The following is a 13,887-nucleotide window of genomic DNA, read 5'->3' as shown; positions in this document are numbered from 1 at the left end:
TTGAAGACAGGTATACTGGGGTCCGGATGAATAGGAACACACTCATCATGACATAGGCGGCCGTGCCGAGCTTGGATACCGAAGGCAACGGAAAAATATGCCCGGTGTCGACAATTTGTTTATTACATACCTCATAGCTTTATGCCTGAGTTGAGTACTTTTGGTTGTGCGTTGGTGGTGCCACGCACCGGAAGATCTACAAGCTCACAGATCTACAAGCTCACAATGTGTTGTGCCGCAACGCGTTGTGTATCGGCTTTTTCCGATGTGTGTTGTGTGACACCCGTGCGCAATCAAGGTATAACTCTGGCTTTGCACAAAGACAATGAGGAAATAGCATTTGAGCGCGGGCTCATTGAGAAGTGAGCGCACTCATGTTCTCTTCTCTTTCTTTCTTTCTTCCTTCCTTTAACTTTTTTGAGCTTCTAACTACTTCCACATACTTTGAGCTAGAAACTCCGCATACACTTTACTATGTATTCACATTCTTTGATACTTTTTTGAAAAAAGAAAATATATATATAAATATCTTTCTTTACATTCTTTGTAATGGGAGTCTGGGAAAACAAGACAGGGGTTCTGAGGACGGCGTAGCTCCCACGTGTACGTCAGACTTCATGTGTCCATTCCGTCAGTGACGTCAGCACTATGAGGTATCTATGACATTGGTTCTCAAAGTGGGGTCCGGGGACCCCCAGGGGTCCTTGAGGGAGTTCCAGGGGGGTCCCCAGCTAAATGATAGATAGTTAGGAACCAAATGGACCCTTACGGGTCTGTAACTCAGAGAGTGTACAAATGTTTGTACACACAAATGTACAAGTGTACATTTGTACACTCTCTGAGTTAAATTAACATTGATTTTATCAACAAAAATTGGGGTCCCAGAGATAGAAATGCCATTAAATGGGGGGTCCGTAGCCTAATGCATGTCAAACTGGGGGGTCCTTGAAATTAGAATGGTTGAGAATCACTGCTAGAGACGTAAAGATCTTCTCTTATGGGGGTCCTGGGCATATCTTTTAAAATGGGGGTCCTTGATATGAAAAAGTTTGAGAACCACTGATCTATGACACCTCAAGGGTTCAGCCAATCTGACTACCTTCCACTTCCATTCTATCATTTAGGTCACACTGCCTAACATTCATGTTAGTAGTCTTTTTGTCTGACTATATGGTCTGAAAATGAAGAGTCATCTAGTCAATAACCCTCCCCTTATTCCCATGGATTGGATCCACCCATCTCACCTGTTCTCACTCACTCCTCATCTGTGGCCTGCTCTTATATAAGCTGCCTGACCCTTCAGTTCTTGTTTGTCAACTAACACGAGAGCCCAGATCTGGCCTGGAGTCTCAGACAAGCCTTGGTTATGCATGGAGGAAGTGATGAGGCATCACTGTTGTTCTCACATATACTCTCATTTGCTGCATATGACTGGTTATTGTGATGAATGTTACAGCTACCCGTTTACCTTGAAACTGTATAGAGGACTGTGTGTAATGTGCAGTGAACATAATTTACTTATTGTAGTGTTCAGGGAAATGCAGTAAATCACTAAACCTATAGAGAATATTCAGTGTTACTTGATGTATATTGGCATGCGTTTGCTTAGTACTCTTCATGTGTGTAGGCCTACCCATTCCCACTCCCAATTGTTCGTTGTTGAATGCGATGTTGTTAAAACTGTTGCAGTTGTGTGTTTCTGTTCAATTTAGAAAAAGAATGTGGGGCTTCATCTCTTAAATGTGTGCACAGTGGCTTAAACGGAACCATAAGCTGTCCATATATTCTTGCAGATGTACCATGGTGGTGTCAATGTCCACATGTGAACCGATACTAGAACTGTGATTCCCAGAATTCAGTTAAAAACTCAACCATGGATATACACAGAGAGAGAGAGAGATAAATCACTCACCACTCGATCAGTCCATCATATATAATCTGAGAGGAACAGGAAATAAAATCAATTATTTCTCATTCACACACCCTTTTCTTAAATGTAATGGAGAAAGCCTCACTACGTTAAAATTTAATTTAAATGTATCAAGATTCAATTTAAAAGCAGGCCGGCTATATTGGCTCAATGGTTAAATGTCAGCAGGAAACCATTAAGTTCAAATCCAGGGTAGTAGTTGGTGACATACAGGTGACATTACTGTACAGTCTCAGGTATTATACGAAGCAAAACAGATTAACAGTGAATTAGTCATTAATTCAGATGAAGTTTGCGGTCCGTGGCCAAATTATCATGTTGGGGGTCCTTGACATGAAAACGTTTGAGAAGCACTGATGTAAATGAAGTGGATTGGATTAGACGAGTTGCATACTCACAGCAATGAGAGCCAGCACAGACAGCGTGTAGCAGAGTGAGTCACGGAACACAGCATACTTTGTCAGGGGGACAACCTGAACTCATGAAGACAGACAGAGACACAACACTTTGTCAGGGGGACAACCTCAACACATGAAGACACTTGATGAAGCATCCATACTTTGTCAGGGGTAAGGTTACCAACTGTCCCTTGAAATAAGAATTCATCCCTTAACTGTAAACAAAGACGTGTCCCTTATTGAACTGATAAGGGACACACTTTGTTCCTAATTATTTGGGAATCAATCAAAGACACACATCTTATAAGACACAGTTTAACCACTTAAGAATGACTAAAAAGAATTGCCCCCCAAAAAACTAAAAACATATTGAAAATGTCATGCACAAAAGAGGAAAGCCACATGGATAATTGTATTAGAATGTCCTCAGCTAGAAGGTAATCCAATGAGAGAATGCATAAGAATGATTCAGATCATAGGTTTCTCTCTCCCCAGTCCAGTACTAGAACCCCCCGGTTCTAGTACCTTCTCTTATAGGGGTCCCTGGCACTAAATCTTTTCAAATGGATGGTCCGGCCTGCGAACAGCGTTTTACCATCGCTACCCAGTAGGGCCCTGCTGGGTGGGGCTTCTTTCGCTCTACATTAGAAGAGTTGGGAACGGTGGCCGTTGTCAGAACTTGAGCCACGAGAAGCACCACCGAGCGCGCAAGTTGCCGTGCTGAACGTTGTGAAGTTCGCTTGAGCCTACTCAGCCCCGTCCAGTTATGTACCGATAGGCACAGAATCGTCAATTATCGCCCCCCATTTATTTTTTCCACCACAGAGTACTGTCCTCCTGGCAGGGACGTCACAGGCTCTCAGAAGGTGGGGGGGGGGGGGACTTTCGGTGGACTATACCCCTTATTTTATACTTTGGCTATTCAAAAATAGCAGATATACAAGCTTGTAGATCTGCTATTTTTGAAAAATCGTGATGATTTGTACAAATCTTTGAATATCATTTTTTTCAAGCGAACATTTGTAACTGTCAAATGTAACTACTAACACAAGAGTAACGAATTTTTGTATTTAAAAAAAACGTTTTTTTCCAGTGTTTTGGTTACTTTATTTCGGTTTTAGGCTCATTTTTGCCTGATTTTAGCGATTTATAAAAAAAATGTATATATATATATATATATATTTTTATTTTTTTTTCAAAAAGTGGGGGGTATGAAATCACGGATCTGTGAGAGTGAGGGTGTCGCGTCGTACGCACAGTGAATGGCCGTGACGCCCCTGCCTCCTGCCCCCCCCCCCCCCCCCCCCCCCCCCCCCCCCCCCCCCCCGCTACTGCAAAGCAATAGGAAAACGCCGGTCGCGTCTGGCCTGGCCTAATACGTTTCAATTTGGGAGTCCTTGACATGCAAATATTTGAGAAGCACTGTTCTTCTAGAGGATGAAGGATACAGGATACAGCCTAGTAAGCAGGATTAAGACAAGGATCAGCATGAAATACAAAAAGACAAAAGGTATACTGAACATCCAACAGGTTGAAAAGAAGCTCAAAGCTCCTGTAATCCACCTGTGTGACAGCTCGGTGAATTAACCTGAGCTGGGAGATCAGTTCAACCTGTTCACAGCTGTCTGACATGCAGATTTAAAAGCACACCACAAGGGCAATGTTTCCCAAACAGTTGTTTTTGATGGGTGGGGTGGGTGGCTGGCTGGCTGGCTGGCTGGCTGGCTGGCTGGCTGGCTGGCTGGCTGGCTGGCTGGCTGGCCAGCCGTCCAGCTGCGGTTCCAGTAGGAGACACAAAGAGTCTACTTTGTGTCTCCTACCGGAACCCACTGCTCGTCATCAAATGATTGGCTTAGGAATGTGACAAAAACAAAAACATATCCATGAATTCAAGTCTCCATGGGGTGACTAATCGATAAAAACTGGGGTGAACTATCCCTTTATGTGGTTAAGATGTTAACACACCATGTGATCGACACACTTTGCGCTCAGATACCCAAACGCTCGCACGCACACACACACACACACACACACACACACACACACACACACACACACTCACCTGGCCAGCGAATAGACCACACACTCCAATAATGCAGAGGATGTTGAAGACCGCTGATCCCACAATTGTTCCGACCCCAACATCACCACGAGTTATAAACACACCTAAATCACACACACACACACACACACACACACACACACACACACACACACACACACACACACACACACACACACACACACCTATGAATATATGATTATAAACACACCTAGGAGACATATTAATCATAAACAGGGTGTGATTTCCTGGGGGGAATGGGAGGTAAACCCCATATTTTGATATGGGAAACTGTCTAACATGTTTGATAATTAGTTATGTTTGATGATATCACAATTGAACAGATTCATGAAATAAAAAATAAAATAAACCTGCACCACATAAACCCCATAATGTGGCCGTATTTAAAAAATGCATCAATATCTGTCAGAATGTGTCTGCCTTTTTTATTTATTTATTTTTAGATCTGCACAAATAGCAGATCTACAAGTTCAACGCCATGTTATGCATCATGCTTTTAAACCATTAAGACCGGGAAAGTATCTGTGTCATTTTAAGATTTCTTTGGCATTAAAAAATAGCAGATATACAAGCTAGTTTGCAAAGGGCAAGAGTTATCGGCCAAAACATGAAGTGGGCTGTTGTAGCGCCACCATGAGGCGGATTCAAACAGTTTGGAGGTTCTCCCTTGGCCTAGTCGGAACGTGCATGCAAAGTTTCACGCAATTGGACGCTGCATTCATGCTTTGGGGTATTTCGCATGGCCAAAACTGGCCACAGAAACTTTGGAAGCCAATCATAGCTAATCAGGATGTAATTATTGTAATATGAGAAATCTGACATAAAAGCCTTGATCGTCTGTACCGATTTGCGTGAGGTTTGGACATAATCTGTAGGATTGACATAAAAATGATACGTTTTGCAAAAACTGGCCTGCTGGTGGCGCTATAACAAGCCAATGTGAACGATTAGGGGCCTCCTGTGAGTATGCGTTCAAAGTTCCACAACGATTGGTCCAGGGGTGCCGGAGATTAGCCCCAGTTCGCCCCAGACGAACTGGGGCGAAAACAGTCTCTGGCCTTTGGCCGTCTGGCCTGGCATAGACAATAAATGATCACACATGCGTGGGAAACATACAGCGAGAGACAAGAAAGGATAAAAGAGAGGATACATTAAGTGTAGTTTTCATTTTAAGTAAGGGAGGTGTTTAAACTCTTAATCCAGCATGCATTGCATACAAAAGGGGGAAAAAGTATATTCCTCACTCAACCTTAAAGTCAGGAGGCCACAGGCGGTTCCTTTGTCCTGTTGTTTCTGAATTTATTCAGAACCCAAACAGTCAGAAACTGTCTTTCGACCAAACTTCCTTTCTTCCTCCTCACAAAGTTCTTGGGCCACACTACTCAGTGGTTTAACAAGCTCTGATGCTGGTTTAGTATTGGCTTACAAGAGTCTCTTTGACAAACCACCTCCAAACACTCTTTTACCTAAAATGTAACCCCCGGCCGCCTCACTTCCTGTACTTTTATAGCTTTTGCTACATGTGCTGCTTTTGCCCCACAGCTCCCCCTATGAGTAAACCATGTCAACAGAAAATTAATTATAATGGCCATAATCAACTTACACAAAACATATTTTTTTCCCCTGTACACTACATTTAGGTGTTAAATATTCAAAAAAATTTAACCAATATATTCCCTTGTTATCACCAAGTATGTTATGTTTCTTGTGTATCTTTCTCTTTCAATACTCATCATAGCTAGCCTGATAAACAATCCCCCCTCCGGAAGTCTCAGAGTCCACAAACTTCTTTTTTGTGGCACGGAATTTACTTTTAAGATATTTTTCGGATAGCATTATTAGTAGTTTTAGTCATATCTTAGTCCTCTGAAAAAAATTAAATGCATTTTGGCGGTGCCTTGATGGTGCCCTAATGGCTGATTTTACACTTGGTTGCATGCTGAAAATAGCAGATCTACAAGCTCACAACGCGACACGTTGTGATCTTGTAGATCTGCTATTTTCACACCGGAGCGCAACCAAACACAAAATGAATAGTCTTAGTTCTTACTGGATCTCTTCTCCACTAGTCCCTCTCTAACATTTTAGTCTAGCTTTTAGTTGTTGACGAGATTGTCAATATATTTTGTCTTAGTTTTAGTCGTCGTAGCTTAGTTTTTGTCAGTGAAAAAGGGTAGTTGACGAACATTAGTCATAGTTTTAGTCGACGAAATCAACACTGGTCTGAGACTGTACACAGTATACACTCTTTATGTAATGGGGTACTAATAAAAATAAAAATAAAGTTTGAGAACCACTGCTCTAACTCACTCTGTGTGCGCGCACGAAGTCGAGAGCGTTTCGTTTCCAAGTATCCCTCCAAGGCCGTCAATGTTGTGTGGAATTGATATTGATTGCAGGTATAATCACATTTTATCTTTGAGACGGAGCAAATACTATCCGCCAAAAATGGCTTTAATGTCATCGCTGCACAGTCTGGCCTCCGGAGATTTGGACTTATTATGTTCCTATTAACAGACAGACACACAACTTCCTGCCAGAACCTTTGAGGTCTGCAGCATCTGTGAACCTTCTTTTTTTTGTTTTTACCACTTACACTATCTTATCTTCAGTCTGTCTCTTCCTATTCTATTTCAACTCCTTTTTAACTCACTATTCCTGAAATACATTCTTTGTTGATTTGAGATTTAAAAAAAAAATTATACTAAAATTTTGTGTGGCACTGCCGTTTGAGCAGTGCCACACAAAAATAGCCGATCTACAAGCTAACAGTGTGAGTTGTGAGCTTGTAGATGGGCTATTTTTCTTTTTCTTTTTGCATTGTGAGCTTGAAGATCTGCTATTTTTGAACAGTATATATATATAGTATATAAGTATAAGATGGGGTTGAAGTGGTTATACTGATGTTGACGCTATATCAACTCATTTTGATGGGAACCCCCCTGGAACCCCCTCAAGGACCCCTGGGGGACCCCACTTTGAGAACCACTGTTCTGCAGAGTCAAGTATAACTGCCTTCCAAAGTTTGCGTGCCCTGGGTAGGCAACCCGGCCTGGTGGAGACCTGCTCTCAGAGGAGCACACCTTTCTAGTTTCTAGTTTTTTTGTTGTTGGTAAATATTTCCCTTTCATTTTGTAATGGAATAATAATATAAATGGATACATTTTTGTTCATCCCATGATTTTGTAACCCTTTTTCCCCCGGTGACAATTATCTAAGTGATCCTGCACGCTACACTCCCCCCACCAGCCTAGGGAGCCCGGAGCCGAGCTCATGCCTCCTTCAATGCATGACAGCCAACTGACCTTCTTGTCACCTGACAGGGGGGAGTTTCCCCGGTAGGACGTAGCGCATGGAAGGAACACGTTATTCCAACCAGTTCCTTTCCCCTTTCGATTGACCAAGACATGGCCACTATGCAGACATATCTTTGTCACTTTGTTGTTTACTGTACATTACCCTTTTTTTATGCTGTTTCATTATGATGTGCAGCACTTTGGTCAACTGTGGTATTTTGTAAATCTGTTTTTCTCAAACACAAATGCACAGAATGTGATTTAGATGGCATGATGTTTAGACTGATGTTATGTTGATCGTTTACCTGGTATCCTATAGTTTGAAATATACAGTATGTTATTTAAATAGCATGTTTAGACACATGCTAGGTTTATTGTTTATCCTAGTCTCTTTGAGGCGCTACCACTGTTCTCTCTGCATTATGGGATTATGTACTGTTTTTATTCTTTATTGTCCCATGCGGTTCATGCTTCCTGTGCTTAATCCAATCTCTCGCTTGTAAGTCGCTCTGGATACGAGCGTCTGCTAAATGCCTGAATAGAAATTGTAAATATGAGTAAAACAATTTACAACACCCTTAAATAGCGGCTTCACTTTGAGGTTGTAAAGCGCACGGCGTGGCTTAACTCCAGCTCTCTGACATGGGCTCTGAGGGGTGACAGCACCGTGCAGCAACAACACATGGTCTTGTGTTTTTCAAAGCCTGCCATGTGATCAGTGGTGGAAAAAGTATACTCACATGTTTTACTTAAGTAAAAGTATCAATACTGCAATATAGAAATACTCTGTTAGTAAAAAGTAAAAGTCTGGAATTCAAAATGTACTTGCATAAAAGCATCAAAATGTACTTAAAGTACCAAAAGTAAAAGTACTCATTTTGCAGAATGTCCCATTTAAAGTTTTCAAATGTATAAAAATCTTTTGAAAATAGCCGATCTACAAGCTCAATATGCGTCGCGACGCATTGTGAGCTTGTAGATCGGCTATTTTCAAATGGCCGAAATGCATAGAAGGCTGAAGTGGTTAATGTATGTTTTGTAATAATAATCAAAATCTACAAAGTAACTAATAACTAAAGTTTTCAAATAAATGTAGCGGTAAAAGTATAATATTTGCCCCTGAGCTGTAGTGGAGTACAAGTAAAAGTTTTTTAAAAAAAAGTAAAAGTACTGCAAATTGGAAATACTCCAGTAAAATAAAAACACCTCAAGATTGTACTTAAGTACAGTACTTGAGTAAATGTTACTTAGTTACTTTACACCACTGGTCTTGTGTTTTTCAAAGCCTACCATGTGATCACAGTCTTATAGAGACGCACGAGTCAGGCGGATAACCTTTACAGTAAGAAAAAAACACCCCTGGATGTCTCCATTACGTAACTCTGTTTCCTGTCAGCCTTTGTACACATTGTCTTCCTCCCCCCCCCCCCCCCCCCCCCCCCCCCCCCCATGGTACAGTATAGTCACTCTCTCATTCTCTCTCTTACACTCTCAAATCCTCAGCATTCATTTTAAAGGGATAGTTCACCCCCAAAAAAATAAAACAATTCTATGGATTAGTCACCCCATGGAGACTTGAATTCATTTTTATGTGTTCGTCGCATTCCTAACCCAATAATTTGATGACCAGCTGACCGGTATAGGCAGCGGTTCCGGTAGGAGACACAGAGGAGAGTCTTTGGGTCCGCTACCGGAACCGCTGCCGGTCATCACATTACAAAAAAATATCCAAGTCTCCAAAAAGTCAATTTGGGGGTGAACTATCTCAGTGTACAAATGGAACCAAATGGACCCGTGAAGCAGTGGTTCTCAAAGTTTTTCATTCCAAGGACCCCCAAATTGAGGGTTCTGAACATTTTTTTCCCCACTTTGAAAACTATTGGGTGTAAATATCTCAATAGAAGAGCAAGGAGCTCTTCTATACTCTACCACAGGGGTCTTCAACGTTTTCAGGCCAAGGACCCCCTAGCTGAGAGAGAGATGAAGCAGGGACCCCCTCTGTATTGTATACAATTGTGTTGCAGATTAAACTTTTTATTTTTTTTAACTTGGTCTGCTCTTTTTTTCCCTCTACACCAAACGTCTTTGCCAAAAATAGCAGATCTACAAGCTCACAACGCCTCGCAGCGCGAGGCGTTGTGAGCTTGTAGATCTTCTATTTTTGGCTAAAGTTCTCCTCAGAAATGGGATGCAAGTGGTTAATGTGAAAAAAATATCATATCACGCAAAGATTTGGTGGCCCCCCTGTAGTTACTCTGAGGACCCCCTAGGGGTCCCGGACCCCCTGTTGAAGACCCCTGCTCTACCATACAGATTGGTCAAAATAAAATGTTATTCACAACACAACGGTGATGGATTGCAGCTCTAATTTCCCCCCTGCCTCTCTGTACTGGCCTCTTTACGGCCGTCTACAAATGTGTTGTGGTTTGAACTTAATATTCTTTCTGAAAAACTGCAGCTTTAAAAGGTCACCATCCGTCTCAAAGTGCTCGTCCCAGTTTTCAGTGGAATTGATGCTCCGGCAGAAGAACTTCACTTCACTATACAGTCAGATCAATACACAGAACATTCTGCCCCAAAAAAACAAAATGATATCCAAAACTGCTACAATTCAGGATTCTAACGCAAAAAGTAGCTGATTGACAAGCTCAAAACGTGTCGCGTTGCGCCGTGTCAAGTGGGACAAAAAAGTTAGAATAATAAGAGGTTTATGCCCGACAGCAACGTTATAAAGCTGTCTATAGGGCTGAAACTACACATTTATTATTCTATCGATGACTTTCTTGATTAACTGAATAATGGAGAGACACTTTTTGTTCTTATTTCAACAAATCAATATGAAAAAGAAATCACATGGATAGGCGAAATAAGCCACTAAATCGAATGGTCCGATTAACCACGTAAGCCCTATCTTATACTTTGTCACACAATTTTCTTTTCAACCCGAATGTAAACAAACGATGTCAAGACGAGTCTCTGTTCTTTCCACCGGAATAAATTCATAGGTTGGCAAAGAGCGCCCTCTAGCGCAATCACTAACAACACCATGATGACGTAGTATTACATCTTTGGCAGTCAATGTGTTAAGGGGGTCCCTGACACTAGATCTTTTCAAATGGGGGTCCTTGACATGAAAATGGCATTCAGGTAGGGCGGAGCGCTCATTGGTATCCATGGTTACGAAGGTAAACACGCACACTCATGGGCATCCATGGTTACGTAGGTAAACACACACACTCATGGGCATCCATGGTTACGTAGGTAAACACACACACTCATGGGTATCGATGGTTATGTAGGTAGACACACACACTCATGGGTATCCATGGTTACGTAGGTAAACACACACACTCATGGGTATCCATGGTTATGTAGGTAGACACACACTCATGGGTATCCATGGTTACGTAGGTAAACACACACACTCATGGGTATCCATGGTTACGTAGGTAAACACACACACTCATGGGTTTCCATGGTTACGTAGGTACACACACAACATGATGGATGAGAGGACAGGTTGGATGAATTGCATGATGGGACAGAATGACAGCTCTGCTGCCACGGGTCACACTGGGCCAAGACGCATGACACGCCTGTTTACACAAGAACACACACACGCACACACGCACACGCACACGCACACGCACACGCACACGCACACGCACACGCACAAGCAAACATGCACGGGCACACACACAAAGTAACAGGCTTAAGAAAAAAAGGGGGGGAAAAAGAAAATAGAGACTAGAGAAATAATCAGTTTTACTACATTTTTGTGCGTGTGCGTGTGTGTGTGTGTGTGTGTGTGTGTGTGTGTGTGCGTGCGTGCGTGTACCTATAACAGATGCAAACAGTTCAGGTGCAGAGCTCCCAGCAGCCATGAATGTTGCTCCAGCTACGTCCTCACTGAGGTCTAGTTTCTACACACACACACACACACACACACACACACACACACACACACACACACACACACACACACACACACACACACACACACACACACACACACACACACACACACACACACAGTTACAGAACTGTACGACTTTGAGTATGTATATAAATTGCATGTATTATTATTATTATTATTATTATTACCTCACAGATCTTCTCCAGCGACACAACAAAGTAGTCATCACAGATGATGGCCAGGGCTAGGAACATGTAGAGAGCCTATTATACACAGAGAATGCATTTCAGTCAGATAACTCACAGATAGCTTGAAACCGATATTTTATTTATAGAATGTAAATACTAGAGTGTGAATATTATATTGTATCTTGGCGTTTCAGGCTCTGCTACAGTTTTCTCCCTGCAAACCATCATGAACTATTAAGAGCAGGGAGATAGATATCATGGTTGCCATCGGGCAGAAACCTCTTATCTCAGAAACCTCTTATGGGTGTGGCTTCCTCTAAGCCTCACCCATTCCAGTCTACAGGCGACTAAAACTATTGCGTCAACTAAAACTATGACAAAAAATGTTAGTCGACTACTTTTTTTCACTGACAAAAACTAGATAAAAACTAAATAAAAAGCTACGATGACTAAAACTATACTGACAATTTCGTCAACAAATAAAAACTAGACTAAAATGAGATCCAGCAGAACTAAAAGACAAGTAATTTTTGGTGTCGGGTGTTGCGCTCTGAAAATAGCAGATCTACAAGCTCACAACGCGTCGCGCTGCGACGCGTTGTGAGCTTGTAGATCGGCTATTTTCAGCATGCAACCAAGTGTAAAATCAGCCATTACGCCGCCATCAAGGCACCGCCAAAACACATTTAAGTCGACTAAATCAACTGTAGTTTTAGTTGACTAAAATCTTATGATATTTAGTCGACTAAAACTAGACTAACAGTAAAACGTTTCAGGTGACTAAAATATGACTAAAACTAAATGGAATTTTATTCGAAAGACTATGACTGAAACTAAATCATAATTTGCTGTCAAAATCAACACTGCATCACAGTACAGGGGGGGGAAACCGATGTCAGGGATGAAGTCATGGAGTCTAGAGGAGTTTGCCTCCCACTCCCATGCTCCAAAAGTCATCCACAATGTAAGACCAAATGTTGAGGGACAACAGAATCAAACACACACACACACACACACACACACACACACACACACACACAGACAAAGTGTCACGGTCACAGTGACAACAGAGTCACACAGAGACAAAGTCACACACACTCACACACACTGTGAGCAGAGCGCTGCATTAGTTCCACTGTGTGTCATATATGAAAGGATGCTCACTCACACACACACACACACACACACACACACACACACACACACACACACACACACACACACACACACACACACACACACACACACACACACACACACACACACACACAGAAAGCTGTGTGTTGTCAGAGAGTCATTTCAATGTCCTTTTCAATGGCACTTTCAATTAGTCCGCTGCATAATTTACCTCGACAGGACAGACGCTCCGGTGAGAGGACCCCTACTGTGTGTGTGTGTGTGTGTGTGTGTGTGTGTGTGTGTGTGTGTGTGTGTGTGTGTGTGTGTGTGTGTGTGTGCGTCTCTTTCTCTCTCGCTCTCTCTCTCTATGTATCTCACCCTGTCACTCTCTCTGTTTCTGTTTTTATCTCCATCTCTGTCTCTCTTTCTCTCTATCTCAGTCAGTCAGTCAGTCAGTCTCTCTTTCTCACTGGTCAGTTTCTCTTTTTCTCTCTCTCTCTGTCAGTCTCTCTCTCTGTCAGTCTCTCTCTCAGTCAGTGTCTCTCTGTCTGACAGTCTCTCTCTCTGTCAGTCTCTCTCTGTCAGTCTCTCTCTCTGTCAGTCTCTCTCTGCCAGTATCTCTCTCACCGCTAGAATGTGCAGCACAACAGCTCCTTGGTGCCTCTGTCTGTTGGAGAACACATCTGGTGGGAACTGGTGGATCGCTGGAATACACAGAGAGAGAGAGAGAGAGAGAGACAGACAGACAGACAGACAGACAGACAGACATATTTGCATGTTAAAACATTTCACTGGCCGCACTGCAGACACAAAATGATTGGTTCTATAATCTAAGGGTCTTGGAGGAGGTGCCCGCTGGCAGCTGATTAATTACAAGTTTTAAACTAAAAAACAAAGTGGTTTTAGTGGATGGATGCCTGGTCACAGTGGTCAGTGGCGCTACACCACTGACCAGTC

The 13,887-nt window shown here is 42.3% G+C and overlaps 1 protein-coding gene across 2 annotated transcripts in view; it reads right to left on the bottom strand.

Moving 5' to 3' along the window:
* slc24a4a (solute carrier family 24 member 4a) overlaps positions 1–13,887 on the bottom strand; it is a 39,676-nt gene that overhangs the window by 12,858 nt on the left and 12,931 nt on the right. For both annotated transcript variants that reach the window (XM_084045812.1, XM_084045811.1), the window contains exons 3-8: positions 13,558–13,634; positions 11,812–11,886; positions 11,546–11,630; positions 4,391–4,494; positions 2,329–2,403; positions 1,913–1,938 (exon numbers count right to left, since the gene is read on the bottom strand). In XM_084045812.1, the coding sequence (XP_083901938.1) occupies positions 1,913–1,938; positions 2,329–2,403; positions 4,391–4,494; positions 11,546–11,630; positions 11,812–11,886; positions 13,558–13,634 (442 nt within the window). The remainder of the gene's footprint in view (positions 1–1,912; positions 1,939–2,328; positions 2,404–4,390; positions 4,495–11,545; positions 11,631–11,811; positions 11,887–13,557; positions 13,635–13,887) is intronic.

The sequence above is a fragment of the Gymnoscopelus microlampas genome, assembly GCF_963454915.1.
Source record: "Gymnoscopelus microlampas genome assembly, chromosome: 20".
In the NCBI taxonomy this organism is placed as follows: Eukaryota; Metazoa; Chordata; class Actinopteri; order Myctophiformes; family Myctophidae; genus Gymnoscopelus; species Gymnoscopelus microlampas.
Note: the sequence above shows the minus strand (reverse complement) of the source record. Positions and strands in the feature narration are given on the sequence as shown.